Source organism: Sceloporus occidentalis, unplaced genomic scaffold (genome assembly GCF_023333645.1).
Source record: "Sceloporus occidentalis isolate IW3139 unplaced genomic scaffold, rSceOcc1.0.p SCAF_7, whole genome shotgun sequence".
NCBI classification, from domain to species: domain Eukaryota; kingdom Metazoa; phylum Chordata; class Lepidosauria; order Squamata; family Phrynosomatidae; genus Sceloporus; species Sceloporus occidentalis.
Window position 1 is genome coordinate 58,670,994 of NW_028316987.1, and position 14,494 is coordinate 58,685,487.

Consider the following 14,494-nt stretch of genomic DNA (forward strand, 5'->3'; position numbering starts at 1 on the left):
AAGTGCAGAGCAGCAATTCTCAACCTTTTCTACCCTGGAGGAACTCTTGAAATATTTTTCAGGTCTTCAGGTCTCCCTGCACAAAAAATATTATATTTAAAACTCCAAAAAATTTAAAAGTTTCATTTGTTTCAGTCACAATCTCTCACAGAACCTCTAGTGACCTCTGGTGGCACTCTGTTTAAGAAATCCTGCACTAGACTATGATGACTGGAATGTGGGACAGTCAGATTCAAGTCTCCATTAAGGCATGAAATTCCCTGCCTCACAAAGTTTTTGTGACGATAAAGTGGGTGAAAAAGAGAGCTGCATGCACAAAATTAACTATTATATTTGCATAAACATAGAAACACACACCCTACCTTTGCAAGATCAGGATTGCCAAAAACTGGGCTCCCTTGAGGACAGGCTCTAGCTAGAGCACAGCTGATCTTCAACATATCATTATGTTTATTAATGTTCTAAAACAGCACAAGTTGAAGTTAGTCAATACTCACAAGAAAGTTTTTTTTACACAGATAACCTAAAGAATGCACTGCCCATACAAAAGTGCTACACATTTCAAAAGTGTTCATAAAACTATAGCCAAAAACATGCTTATATCAAGTTTATGGTTGTTTATCGAACCATTTCCTGTATTGCTATGTACTGTATATGTACTATCCTACTTGAGAGTATGTATTTTCCCTGGAAGAAGATTAACCATCCATTATGAAGCCAAGCCCTCCCTCCAGTCCATCTGCCTTGGTCCAGGCCTTGGAGGTAGAGAGGAACTGCTGGACCTCTTACTCTTTCCCTCCACCACTCTCTTCTCCTTTTGTGTCATGTCTTTTTAGATTGTAAGCCCGAGGGCAGGGAACCGTCTAATTAAAAAGATTGTATGTACAGCACTGTGTAAATTTACAGCACTTCATAAATAAGGGTTAAGAAGAAGAAGAAGAGGAGGAGGAGGAGGAGGAAGTTTAAACATGAAGAACGATTCTTTTTTGGATCATACCTCCTGGGCTTGAATCAACCCAATCCCACTTTTATTCAGAAAGCCATTTCACTGTACTCCATTATCCTGGCCTTACCTGTGCCCAAAATGTTATGGCATCTTCAACATGACAGCCTATTACACTTTCAACTGTGGGCAAAAAAGAATTGGAGTTAACTAATGATTTCAACACTCAGAAAATAAAATACTATTCTCTCTGCACGTGTACCTTTATTGTTGCATGCTGAATCCGCCGCCATACCGGCAGAACCTAAAACACAAAATAAACCAAGTCAGAACAGCAATTTATAAATCCTATGGTTTGAGTAAAGTGCCAATATGTTGGGAAGCATCAGCTCCAGCCCATCCTAACACCTTCATCAAATTTCAGAGGCTGCTGGAAGACACGAGTAAAGACTGTTCAGTTTCTGGGATGAACAAAAGCTGCACTTCCAGGGACAAAAACTTCTGGTGCTATCTGGCCCTACTTATTAAACAGCACAGTTTAATACATGAATATTTATTAACTTATTTATTTATCATCCTGGCTTTCTTCCAGTATGGGACCCTAGATGAGGGAGTTACTAACACAGCCTCTGTTCAGCTTTTAGGGACAGAAGTAAGAAAGCTTTCTACTATCAGAAGCCACTTTCTCTCGGGTATAATCTAAGGGCCAACATTCCCCTATTCCCTAAGCAATCACCCTAGTTCCTTCCAGCTCAGGGAGTACTTGTCAAAGTTGTCAACTGCTTGCAAAACATTCTCATGCAAACCTGGAATGGGTTTGGACATTTCAGATGAGGCTCTCTGCTCAGTCCCATTATCCTCATAGACACATTTGGCTTTCTCTGTGGTTGTTCTCATGTTGTGAAAACTGCCTTCCCTGTTGTTTTTCCCCTGGCAGTTAAACCTTTGGCAATTCGTTACTTGCAGAGAACAAGGTCTTCAATAAGTAGACAATGGATTTTTCTTATAGTCATGGTTTTAATGTAGTTGTGATTCAGCGTGTGTGTGTGTGTGTGTATGTATGTGTATGGTGCATAGGTGTGCGTGCATGCACTTTTATCTATAGATTGTTTTTTGTTTTTCTGCCAATCTTGTGAACACTCTTAGGTCTCAGTTTAGGAAGAAAAGCACCAAATTTTGCATACTGTCATTCGTGTTTTTTAAAAATAATAAAAACAAAGAACACACTGAAGAAGAACAACTGCTAAAAGAACTAACAATATGACTATCATTTTACATTTCAAATGATACCAGGAAGACAATGGCAAAATAGATGAAATATTATAAAATCATTTGAAATGTAATATTATTTGAAGTGTAAAATAAACATACCACATAAAGGAGAAGATACATAAGACCCAATTAAGCAAATGCAAAGATGGCTATAAACTAGGACACTTCTCAGTGGTTCAGCCTCGATGGTTCTGATCCCTAGTGCCTGATTATTTCAGTGGAGGCTCAAATTCTCCATCCCTCCTTATTCCCAGACCCATGCACACATGTCCCATTGAAATCGCTGTGAAATTTCATCATGTTTAATCATCGTGATTAAATGAAGTCCCACTGATTTCAATTAGAACAATGTTTTACCACGTAAAGTGGAACAAATCTAGCCTGCAAATGGCAGGACAATACATCCTGAGAGTAATATATGGAGGCTTACCTTTGCCCCTTCTCCTCAGCCAACACTCAATCCCACAAGTTCACTCCACTGGATGAGTATTACGTGCAACACAGATTCAGCTCCCCTTAAATTCACTGTGGTCCAAGGACAGTGGCTTAAACCTCTCAGCCACACACCAATCCTGTAGCAATATGGAAAAAGCTGCTTCACAGAGCTGCTGGAAGTAGTTGCAAGATAAGCACTCGAATACTGAAAAGGTACAATAGTAATCAGCTTTCCCCAGTAGGGTGCCCTCTAGATGTAGTGACTACAGATTCCCTGCTCTCCAAACAGGAGATTTATACTAAATCCGCCCGATACTGTTGCACTACAGCTCCGATGGGACCCAACCAACATAGCTAACATCTAGGACTAAGGGCAGCTATAGTCCAGCAACATCTCTTGGCATCTCCAGTTGAAACAATCTCATGCTGCAGGAATTGGAAAACCTCCAGATGACACCACAAAGGTCTGCCACCAACCACAGTCGACAATCCTGGGTTAAAAGACCAATGGCATGACTCTGTATAAAGCATGTCATAACGATCAGCAACAGCAGCTTAAATTATTTTGTGTATTTTGTATGACGGATACACAAAATCAAAGCAGTTGAAATGCACTCCACTATATTACCTCAAAACATTGCTTTTAGGGCATGGAGAAGCTGTTTCAATCTGCATTGCACATATTAATTTATTTATTGTATTTATACCCTGCTTTTCAGCCACAAAGGCTCTCAGAGTGGCTTACACACAATTAATTAGACATTTCCCTGCCCTCAGCCTTACAATCTAAAAAGACATGACACAAAAGGCAGAATGGCGGAAGTGAAGGGGAATACGTCCAGTGGTTCTACTCTCTTTCTGAAGCCTGGACCACGGCAGATGGCACAGAGGGAGGGCCTTCTTCTTACTCTAGGCTAGGCCTGATGGAGCTGGGCCTGCCTATCGCTCCCTCTGAGAAGATTTTCATACCAGCACTTACTGTGGGTAAAACACCGGTAAAACGCTGGTAAAACATTTAGGAAGTGCATGTGTGAAAGCCTGACGCACTTCCTAAACATCAGGGAATCATTTGCTCACCTCTAGTGTACCTGAGTCATTCGTGGAGCAGGCATTTCCCAGAAACTTTGTGTTGATGGGAAATGGCTGCTCCCTGAACGATTCAGGGACTCTGGAGGCCAGTGGATGATTCAGGCTTTCAGACACACACACTTCCTAAACGTTTTACCGGCGTTTTACCAGCGGTAAAGCACTGATATGAAAATCTTCTGAGGCTGGATGATGTCAGAAGACCTGGAGGGAGCTTTAGCTTTGTAATATCTACAATGTTGTTGTTTACTAAAACTCTTAAGTTCCACCAATCAGAGCTCAATGCCAAATATATGTTGTTGCTGTTATTGTTGTTGTTGTGTGCCTTCAAGTTCTTTCCACCTTATGGCCACCCTAAGGCAAACCTATCATGGGACGTTCTTGACAAGATTTGTTCCAAGGAGGAGCCATTCCCTGAGGCTGACAGCGTGTGGCTTGCCCAAGGTCATCCAGTGGGTTTCATGGCCGAGCGGAGAATCGAACCCTGGTCTCCAGAGTCATAGCCCAACACTTAAACCACTATGTCACACTGGCTCTGTCAAATATATACTGAGAATCATTAGGAGAAAGTTAGCATACTATGGGTGGGGGAAGACTTCAGAAACAGTTGAAGTTAAACCCGGAGTAGATAATATTAGCGGAATGGAATACTGAAGGGTAAATTGATTATGTTAAAATTAGATTCCACATGGAAGATTAAGCAAGGTGAAGTAACAGAACTGTACAAATAAATTATAGGGCAAAAACAAGAAGGTTAAAAAAGAAACATAACAGAATAACAGAATAATGTTTTAGGAATCTATGTTTTCTATGACTGTGTTGTTGTGATAGATGTGTGAGGGAATGTATGATTGAAGGGATGATGAGTGATTTGTGTATTGTTTCATATATGTAAATTCAATAAAAATGAAAGTAAAAAAAACAAGAACAAATATATACTGAGAACTAATTCTGAGCTCAAGAATGTGAGTACCAGACCTGAAAACAATTCACTCTTTCCTCATTCAAAACACAAGTTAGTTACCCAAAACTTTATAGTATAATTTGGGGACAAAGATTAATTTTAAATAAATAGTATTTAGAAATCTTCCTTAACCTACTGCATACTACTCAGTAATCTGACAGTAAATCCATATCTAATTCATCTTTTTTAATATAAAGCCAGTTACTTTACAATATCAGAAGTGCTATTATTTACTTATTTTCAACCGCAGGCCAGATCAACAAGGGTATATGGTAGTTTCTGCTTACCAAATATACCAAAACTTTTTTAAAGTTGAAAGCACTCGCAAATTTTGATCAAATGCTGCAAAATGTAAAATGAAACCTTAATTTCAGGCTGAAAGGGTACAAGAGGCTGCATCCATACTGCAGAAATAATCTGGTTTGACACCACTTGAACTGTCATGGATCAATGCTATGGAATTCTAGGAACTGTAGTTTGTTGCAGCACCAAAACACACCACCAGACTTACCACAACAAACTACAGTTCCCAGAATTCCATAGCACTGAGACATGGCAGTTAAAATGGTGTCAAACCAGATTATTTCTGCACTGCAGATGCAGACAAAGAAAGCTTTCGTTACAATCTTATCTCATCTACGAATGCATTAAAAATTAGCTTGCCTAATTCTTGCTGCATGCTGAGCAATGGCATCCCTAGGGTTGACATCACTCAATGCAGTAACTCATGGTGTCACCTCCATATTGACCTCCTCCTGTTTCACACCATATAGAATCCTTAGCAATTTTTAGCACTAATGTTACTCATCAATTGTAATTCCCATATAGCACTGAGTGTACTGCTAATAGTTGTGACATAAGCAACTAGGAAAATTAAAATTATACCTTGAAATTATAATAGCATTTACACAACCTAAATGTATTTACACATATGCATAGTGAAGATTTGGTTAAAATGTGATGTTTTAAAATGTAAGAAAATGTAAAAAAGAATTTTAAAATTAAATTTTAAAAATTAAAATTGTGAAATTTGAATTTTAAAAAATCTGGCTCCTCTCCTTTCTCCTCACACCAAGCTTCACCCTACTCCCACCATCCTTTAAAGCATTTTAAAGGGAAGCAGATGAATGCCACAGCCTATTTCTGCCAAAAAAGTAGTAGGTGTTTGAGGACCATGGTATCACCCTCCCTTTAGGTCCATACCACCCACACCCAGCTAGTGGGGCTGCCAGACATTAGTTGGCTTGAAACATTATACTAGAAGCACCTTAAGGAATTAAAAAGGTTCTACAACATACTGTAAATCTTTTATATATGTGGCAATATGTACACTTGTCCCTTCACATTTGCAGCTTTGATTATTCACGGATTTTATTAATATGTTCTCTCTAGGAATTTTTAGGCCCTACAGCACAACTCTATGGTCAACTTTAACCAAAAGTCGCACTAGAGGACCTAGAGATTACTAGAGAGAACACTCCACTAGCCTCTGTAGCTCCTCCAGCGCAATCCTATGCTCAATGTCTGTCAGATGTTGACCATAGAGTAGCACTGGAGGACCTAGAGATTCCTAGAGAGAACACTCCACTAGGCCTCTGTGGCTCCTCCAGCGCAATCCTATGCTCAATGTCTGTCAGATGTTGACCATAGAGTAGCACTGGAGGACCTAGAGATTCCTAGAGAGAACACTCCACTAGGCCTCTGTGGCTCCTCCAGCGCAATCCTATGCTCAATGTCTGTCAGATGTTGACCATAGAGTAGCACTGGAGGACCTAGAGATTCCTAGAGAGAACACTCCACTAGGCCTCTGTGGCTCCTCCAGCGCAATCCTATGCTCAATGTCTGTCAGATGTTGACCATAGAGTAGCACTGGAGGACCTAGAGATTCCTAGTGAGAACACTCCACTAGGCCTCTGTGGCTCCTCCAGCGCAATCCTATGCTCAATGTCTGTCAAATGTTGACCACAGAGTAGCACTGGAGGACCTAGAGATTCCTAGAGAGAACACTCCACTAGGCCTCTGTGGCTCCTCCAGCGCAATCCTATGCTCAATGTCTGTCAGATGTTGACCACAGAGTAGCACTGGAGGACCTAGAGATTCCTAGAGAGAACACTCCACTAGGCCTCTGTGGCTCCTCCAGCGCAATCCTATGCTCAATGTCTGTCAGATGTTGACCACAGAGTAGCACTGGAGGACCTAGAGATTCCTAGAGAGAACACTCCACTAGGCCTCTGTGGCTCCTCCAGCGCAATCCTATGCTCAATGTCTGTCAGATGTTGACCACAGAGTAGCACTGGAGGACCTAGAGATTCCTAGAGAGAACACTCCACTAGGCCTCTGTGGCTCCTCCAGCGCAATCCTATGCTCAATGTCTGTCAGATGTTGACCACAGAGTAGCACTGGAGGACCTAGAGATTCCTAGAGAGAACACTCCACTAGGCCTCTGTGGCTCCTCCAGCGCAATCCTATGCTCAATGTCTGTCAGATGTTGACCATAGAGTAGCACTGGAGGACCTAGAGATTCCTAGAGAGAACACTCCACTAGGCCTCTGTGGCTCCTCCAGCGCAATCCTATGCTCAATGTCTGTCAGATGTTGACCATAGAGTAGCACTGGAGGACCTAGAGATTCCTAGAGAGAACACTCCACTAGGCCTCTGTGGCTCCTCCAGCGCAATCCTATGCTCAATGTCTGTCAGAGGTTGACCATAGAGTAGCACTGGAGGACCTAGAGATTCCTAGTGAGAACACTCCACTAGGCCTCTGTGGCTCCTCCAGCGCAATCCTATGCTCAATGTCTGTCAAATGTTGACCACAGAGTAGCACTGGAGGACCTAGAGATTCCTAGAGAGAACACTCCACTAGGCCTCTGTGGCTCCTCCAGCGCAATCCTATGCTCAATGTCTGTCAGATGTTGACCATAGAGTAGCACTGGAGGACCTAGAGATTCCTAGTGAGAACACTCCACTAGGCCTCTGTGGCTCCTCCAGCGCAATCCTATGCTCAATGTCTGTCAAATGTTGACCACAGAGTAGCACTGGAGGACCTAGAGATTCCTAGTGAGGTATTCTCTGAAGTAAAAATATAGTGTCTTTGTTATTTGCGGTTTCCCCACATTTTCAGGGGTGTCCTGTGCCCCTAACCCCAGTGAATGTGGAGGGGCAAAGTGTATTGTTCAAGCAATCCACCCACCACAAAACTCTGCTGCCCAGAAACAGCCTCAAAGACTTGTAACTGACAGAAACAATACCAACCCCAGAATTTGGGCCTAGGACTGAAGAAGGGCCTATCTCCCTCTTTGAGCCCATCAGCGTTTTAAGATCATCTGGAGAGGCCCTCCTCTCTGGTCCAAAACACACTGCAGAGATAACCCAATTTGTGACCACTTTAACTGCCCTGGCTTGGTGCTAGGGAATCCTGGGAAATGTAGTTTATTGTGGCACCAGAGCTCTCTGATTGTCTACAGCTGGCCATCCATATCCACTGATTGTTGTTTTTTTTTATCCACAGTTTGAAAATATTCCAAAAACTATAAATTCCAAAATTTGATTTTGGATTTTATATAAGGGACGCTATTTTACTGTGCCATTGTATTTAATGGGACTTGAGCATCCACAGACTTTGGTATCCATAGGGAGTCCAGGAACCAAACCCCAGCAGATACCAAGGGCTCACTGTACTAATTTAATCCCAATTTTAATTTAATTTAGCCCACTGTATACTACTTCAATGCCCACTTTTGTATGTTTTTAACTGTACTTGGTTTCTTAAAAAATTGTAAGCTGCTTTTTTAATCCCAATTTTTTGGGGGGAAAACAGAATACAAATAAATGTAATAAGAATAACAAGAATAAGACTCCAGAGGAAAGCAGCACCTCATGGTTTTGCACCATTTCTACTCTTCCTCTTTTCCTCTCTTCCTCTTATTATTATTATTACATTTAAAAAGAAAAAGACCTTTGCAAGTTATAGCTTTTGAAAATACATCTTATGCTTGTGTACCATTTCTATTCCCTCTTTTGCTCTCTTCCTATTATCATTATCATTATCATTATTAAACTTACAAAACTGGCCATTAAAAATGGTATTAAATTATTACAATATTTATATTTTAAAGGAAGTTTATTTGTTTAGAAAGGGAAGAGAGTTTCTAAAAGATAAAATCAGTTAATAAAAAAGCTACAAAAGCAAGCACCCCTACTACCTGCTCCCCTTCTGCCCCAAATCCCCAAAGAAATAAGATGAATGCACTCGCTGCCTGGAAAGTGGCAAGAAGAGACAAACCCTTGGAGCCTGCAGCGCTCGCCCCATGTGCTGCTGCGCCGCCTTCGACGCTCTACGCATGCGCAGTTGGCAATCCCGGGAAGCCGGGACTAGCGGGGGGGAGAGCGGACATGTGCGCATGCGCAGACTTCCTGCCTGATTCTTCTCAGCTGTCTCCCAGGGGGAGGGTAACAAAGCTCCCTAAAGAGGGCCTATTGGTCTTCAGAACTGTTCCTAGGGAAGGGTACAAGCCAGTGGCCTGGCTCAGTGCTAGGGAATTCTGGGAAGTGTAGTTTTGTGAGACATTTTGCCTTTTCTGTCAGAGAGCTGAGTTGGAAACTGTTTTTAGGAACACAGCAACAGCAGAAACAGAGCTATAATCCAGAGACATGTTGATATACCTTAATGCTTTATAGACAGTGGGCAGGGACCTTGGGAAAGTCACACTCTCTCAGCCTCAGAGGATGGCAGTCACAACCCCTCTCTGAAGAAACTTGCCAAGAAAGCCCTGTGATAGGGTTCATATTAGGGTTTCAGTAATAATAGACTTATTGAAACCCTAAGATGAACCCTATCACAGGGCTTTCTTGGCAAGTTTCTTCAGAGGGGGGTTGATTTAATAATAAAAACCAATATTTAGAGGGGTATTATTATTATTATTATTATTATTATTATTATTGTCTGCTTTCCCCCCCAAAATTGGGACACTATGGTCCAAAACACACAGCAGCAGTAATTTAGTTTGAGGCCACCTCAACTGCCCTGGCTCAGTGCTAGGGAATCCTGGGAATTGTAGTTTATTGTGGCACCTGAGCTCTCTCTCTGACAGAGGAGGCTAAATGTCTCATGAAACTGCACTTCCCAGAATGCCCTAGCATTGAGCCAGGGCAGTTAAAGCCGTCTCAAAGTGGATTATTTCTGCAGTGTGTTTTGAACCAAAGTGGCTTACAAATTAAAATGGTGCAATTAAAAACATGCAGAAGGACACATTAAAATAGCATTGAGATAGTACAGTGTTCACTAAAAGAATAAAAGGCAAGATGTAAGCACTTAAAAGCAGTACATACTTTTTAATAGATATTTATTGGGTTTTTAAAAACACTTAAATTTAAAAAGACAAACCAAATTATTATTATTATTATTATTATTATTATTATTTGATTTAAAAAATAGTACATATTAAAACAGTTAAAATACCAAAACATACTGGACAATAAAAATGGCATGGAAGTGCACAACGACAACAAACAGTAAAGTGTTATGCAATCACATTTGAAATCTACAAAACAGTGGTACCTAGAATATGTTTCATGGGATACAGTGATTTACGTCTGAGAGAAAACATACATTGAGAGGGCTGAGTTGTGGCTATTTGTGCATACTTAACAGTGCATCTACACTGTAGACATAATGAAGTTTGGCATCACTTGAACTGCCATGACTCCATCATACGGCATCCTGGGATTTGTAGTTTTTGTGAGGCACCAGCCCTCTGGTAGAGAAGACGAAAGACCTTGTAAAACTACAAACATTTAAAGTGTAAATAAGAAAATATTACAAGGGTTATTAATGAATAATTTATGAAGATACATTCTGAGAAAGGCAAGAAGTCAATAGCTTGTTTTTTCAAAGGAGGGGAAGAAATGATGAATGGGTGGAAGAGGTTGAGGTTTAAATTTGTAAGTGTATATGGTTATATGTTGTATGTATTGTATGTCTATTAGATGGATGGATGTATCACATCTTACAAATTCAGTAAATATTTTTTAAACTATAAAAAAGAAATAAGCACAGTTGAATTCACTTCGAAAAACCAAGCATGGGACTGATCTCATCAGTCCGTGGATATGATCTTAATAGTTCCCACTCATGTCATGCCCTACATCTGCAGTGCAGAAATAATCCAGTTTGACACCACTTTTAACAACCATGGATTAATACTATCGAATTTTTGGATTTGTAGTTTTGTGAGATATTTAGCCTTCTCTGTCAGAGAGCTCTGGTGCCAAAACAAACTACAAATCCCAGCATTCCAGAACATTGAGCCACGGCAGTTAAAGCAGTGTCAAACTGCATTATATCTGCAATACAGGTGCAGTCCAGACATCAGAAGTGAAAATGTATAAGCTTCCTGCCTTAGGACCGGTACATATGGGCCCTCAGTGACGCCCTCGTCACGTGCTAGAGTTGCCTTAGGACGGAGTGCCCACACACCCTGCAACCCTAGCTTGTCGCGGATGTGTAATAATGGTGGCGCCCTGTATACGGTGCAACACTGAGCTTACGTAACAAGTGTGCCAGTGGCGCACTTGTTACGCCAAACTTGCTTTTCACGGGTTCTTTTTCCACCGGAGGGAAGCCACGCAGTTTGGCGGCTGCGGCTTCCCTCTGGCAGAAAAACAGGTGCCAGCAGGCTGCCATTTTTCAGTGGTCTGTACTGTGCCTAAGCTACCCTTCATTTCAAAAAGATTTGGGACCTAGCAAAATTAAAAGCTCTCGAGTAAACATTTTGCTGAGGCAACCAAAAGGTGTAAAATACATCACGCTAGCTTTTGAAGCTTCACAGTTTTCTTCATCAGGAAGAGATGGATAAAAACCATATACAGGGAAAATAATGCTCTCTGTGTGCATGTATTGCCATCTCTGCCGAGTTTTGTTGGATGACTCTAGAGACCAGGGTTTGAGTCTCAGCTTGGGCATGAAACCCATTGGGTGATCATGGGCAAGTCGCATGCTCTCAGTCTCAGGGGAAGGCCATGGCAAACCTCTGAACAAATCTTTTCAAGAAAGACATGCAACACAAGCCTGATGAAGAGCCTATGAAACTTTGAAAGCTAACAATACGTGAGGCATTTTACTCCTCTTAATTGGCCCAACAAAGGAGATACCACAGGACAGATTTTGGATTGTCCAGAGATTTTTGTTTTGTTTTGTATTATGGCAACACAGCTCCCCCCTCAATGTTTCTTAAATTAATTTTATTTCAGAGATTTTTGCCGTGCCCTTTAATTAATTCCCAAAGCAGATAGAAGTGAACTTGTTCCTCCACCTGCAATCAGGCAAAGAAAAGAAAAGGCAAGAGAATAATTATAGGGGTTAATGAAGAGGGAAGTGCAGGACTCAGTCTTGCTCTGCTCTGCCTCCAATTTACCAAGATCAATCAGCACAATAAATAGATTATGACATGTTGCAGTATGCTTTGATAAACTGTAAATCCAAATGGGAGCAAGGAGAGGGGCAAACAGTTCACAGAATCCTGGAGAGGCCAAGTTAATGTTTATGCAAAGAAATCTTATCATGCATGTTATTTTTTACAGGGAGCTCCAGGCAGCATACAGAGGCTCTCTTCCTTCTCTTCACAAAATCTCTGTGAGGCAGATCAGACTGACAGTGTGGCCAGTTCAATTTCATTGAGAAGGGAGGAGCTAGAAAAGCCTGGGTTGCATCCACACTGCAGAAATAATCTGGATTGGCACCACTTTGACTGCCATGGCTCTATGCTATGGAATTCTGCGAAATGTCATTAGTTGTGATGCCAGACCTTTTCAGGTTTGCAGCTTGATAAAATTAAGTGCATTGCACTACCTGATTTTTCCACAAGCGCAAAGGCAGGCTTAATGTTGAACATAAAGAAAACAAGGACCTACATACATTCAATCTAGACGATGAGGACATCAAAATAGTAAAAGAATTCCTGTACCTAGGAGCTAACATTTATCAGAATGGAGACTGCAATGAAGAAACCAGAAGACAAGGACTGGAAAGGGCAGCTTCACCCCGCAGGGAGTGTGACACCGTGCACTGCACCACCCAGCACGTGCATCACAGCACCCCTCCGGTGCTGCGTCCTCATAATGCAGCACTGAAGGAGCACTGTAAAGCCGTTCCGCCATGGCTATCGCGCCCTTTTCAGAGCTCAAAAAGAAGCTGCTTTTTGTGGCTCCTTTTTGCGCACTGCAAAGGCCAAATCGGGGCTGTGGCGAGTGGTTGCCGTGGCCCCAATCTGGCTGTAAAAGAGGCAGCTAAAGGCCACCTCTTTCGGGCTATCTGCACAACCCCTGAGACTATCATACTTTGGCTACATTATGAAAAGGCATGACTCATTGGAAAATGCAATAATGCCAGGAGAGGCAGAGGACAGCAGAAAGAGAGGAAGACCCTTCGCTAGATGGAGACTCAATTAGGGAGGCCACGGGTATGAATTGACAGGACCTGAGCAGAGCAGTGGAGAACAGAGGAGCTTGGAGATGTCTCATCCACAGGGTTGTCATGAGTTGGGCTTGACTCGAGGGCAGTTAACAACAATCTGGAATTAGTATTCCTATTCACTCCCTTTGCTGTGACCGAATCCACTGCCTCCAGAAATCACCGAAGCTGCATAGAATCTAGCTGTGTGCAGTTCATTACCACTTGATTGCAGATCTCTGTAGTTGCTGGTAAAGCTGCTTCTGTCAAGTGTTGACTAAGGGTGAATATTTATGCAACTAGTGCCAATTTTTATTTGTATTGGAGCCACAATACAAATATTTGACCCATTAACAGTATTGGGTATCTTGTGTATGCCAAATGGTAACCATGTCAATTAAATCTATTTTAATTCCAGGTTGTAACACAACAAAATGTGGAAAACACAAGTGGGAGTGAATACAGTGCGCCCGCATCATACGTGGGTGCAACTTACGCAGCTTTCAGCATAGGCTGAAAACCACGCCGGAAGAAGGCTCGGTGCGCCCTGGAAGGGGTAATGGTGTGTGTGCCCATGTGTGTGCGCTGCGCCACACCGCAGTCACAAACCCCATTCTTTTGAATGGAGCTAAAGCATATGCAGAATTCCCCTTAAGGGAAGGGTCCACTGTACTTCCACAAGACACTGTACCTGTTTACTGGGAAATTCCACTAAAACTAGTAACTTATTTCTGGCAAGCACAAACATGTTTATCTTGACCTGTGCCAGGGAAATAAGAGAGGTATCTAAATGTATTAATGGTGTGGGACAGACAGTCCAAAAAGGACGGTTTCCTGGCGCCCAGATTTGGTCCGCAGGGAAGCCACAGCCTCCAGACCGCAGGACTTCCCCACGGACCAAAAAGAAGCCACAAAAAGTAGGTTCTTCTTGTGCCACCATTATGATGCCGCAGTGCGCCAATGGCACACTCGCAACGTCACAATGGCACCATGATGTGCGGATGCTAGACATCTGTCATGTAATTATGGTAGTGCCTATCTGTACAGGGCGCTGCCATTTTGATGCCCTCGTCACGTGCGAGAGGCATCTAGAAGCGCCACCCCTCGCACGTGACGAGGGCATAAAAATGGCAGCGCCCTGTACAGATGGGCACCACCATCATTACATGACAGATGTCTAGCGCCCGACTGGACCAGGCCATAAGCTCTTTCTAGCATCTGCTGTATGTAGACTATTCAGTGTCCTATCCTTGAACAGGAGCTCCTGGAAAAATAACCTGAAGGAACTGCCTAAATGCCCTAAAGGCATACAATTCCACCTGACCTTGGAAACTAAGCTGTGTCAGGC

At 42.2% G+C, this 14,494-nt stretch overlaps 1 protein-coding gene across 4 annotated transcripts in view; it reads right to left on the bottom strand.

Annotated features, from left to right (window-relative positions):
* STK31 (serine/threonine kinase 31) overlaps positions 1-9,014 on the bottom strand; it is a 63,845-nt gene extending 54,831 nt beyond the window's left edge. Inside the window, exons 1-5 of one of the 4 annotated variants that reach the window (XM_089533072.1) lie at positions 8,983-9,014; positions 2,646-2,787; positions 1,206-1,247; positions 1,074-1,126; positions 363-461 (exon numbers count right to left, since the gene is read on the bottom strand). In XM_089533072.1, the coding sequence (XP_089389198.1) occupies positions 363-461; positions 1,074-1,126; positions 1,206-1,236 (183 nt within the window). In that variant the 5' untranslated portion in view covers positions 1,237-1,247; positions 2,646-2,787; positions 8,983-9,014. Of the gene's footprint in view, positions 1-362; positions 462-1,073; positions 1,127-1,205; positions 1,248-2,645; positions 2,788-7,890; positions 7,910-7,952; positions 8,051-8,902 lie in introns of those variants that run through there. The other 3 variants (XM_089533070.1, XM_089533071.1, XM_089533073.1) reach the window with 3 other exon arrangements.
* Between the last annotated feature and the right edge of the window lie 5,480 nt (positions 9,015-14,494).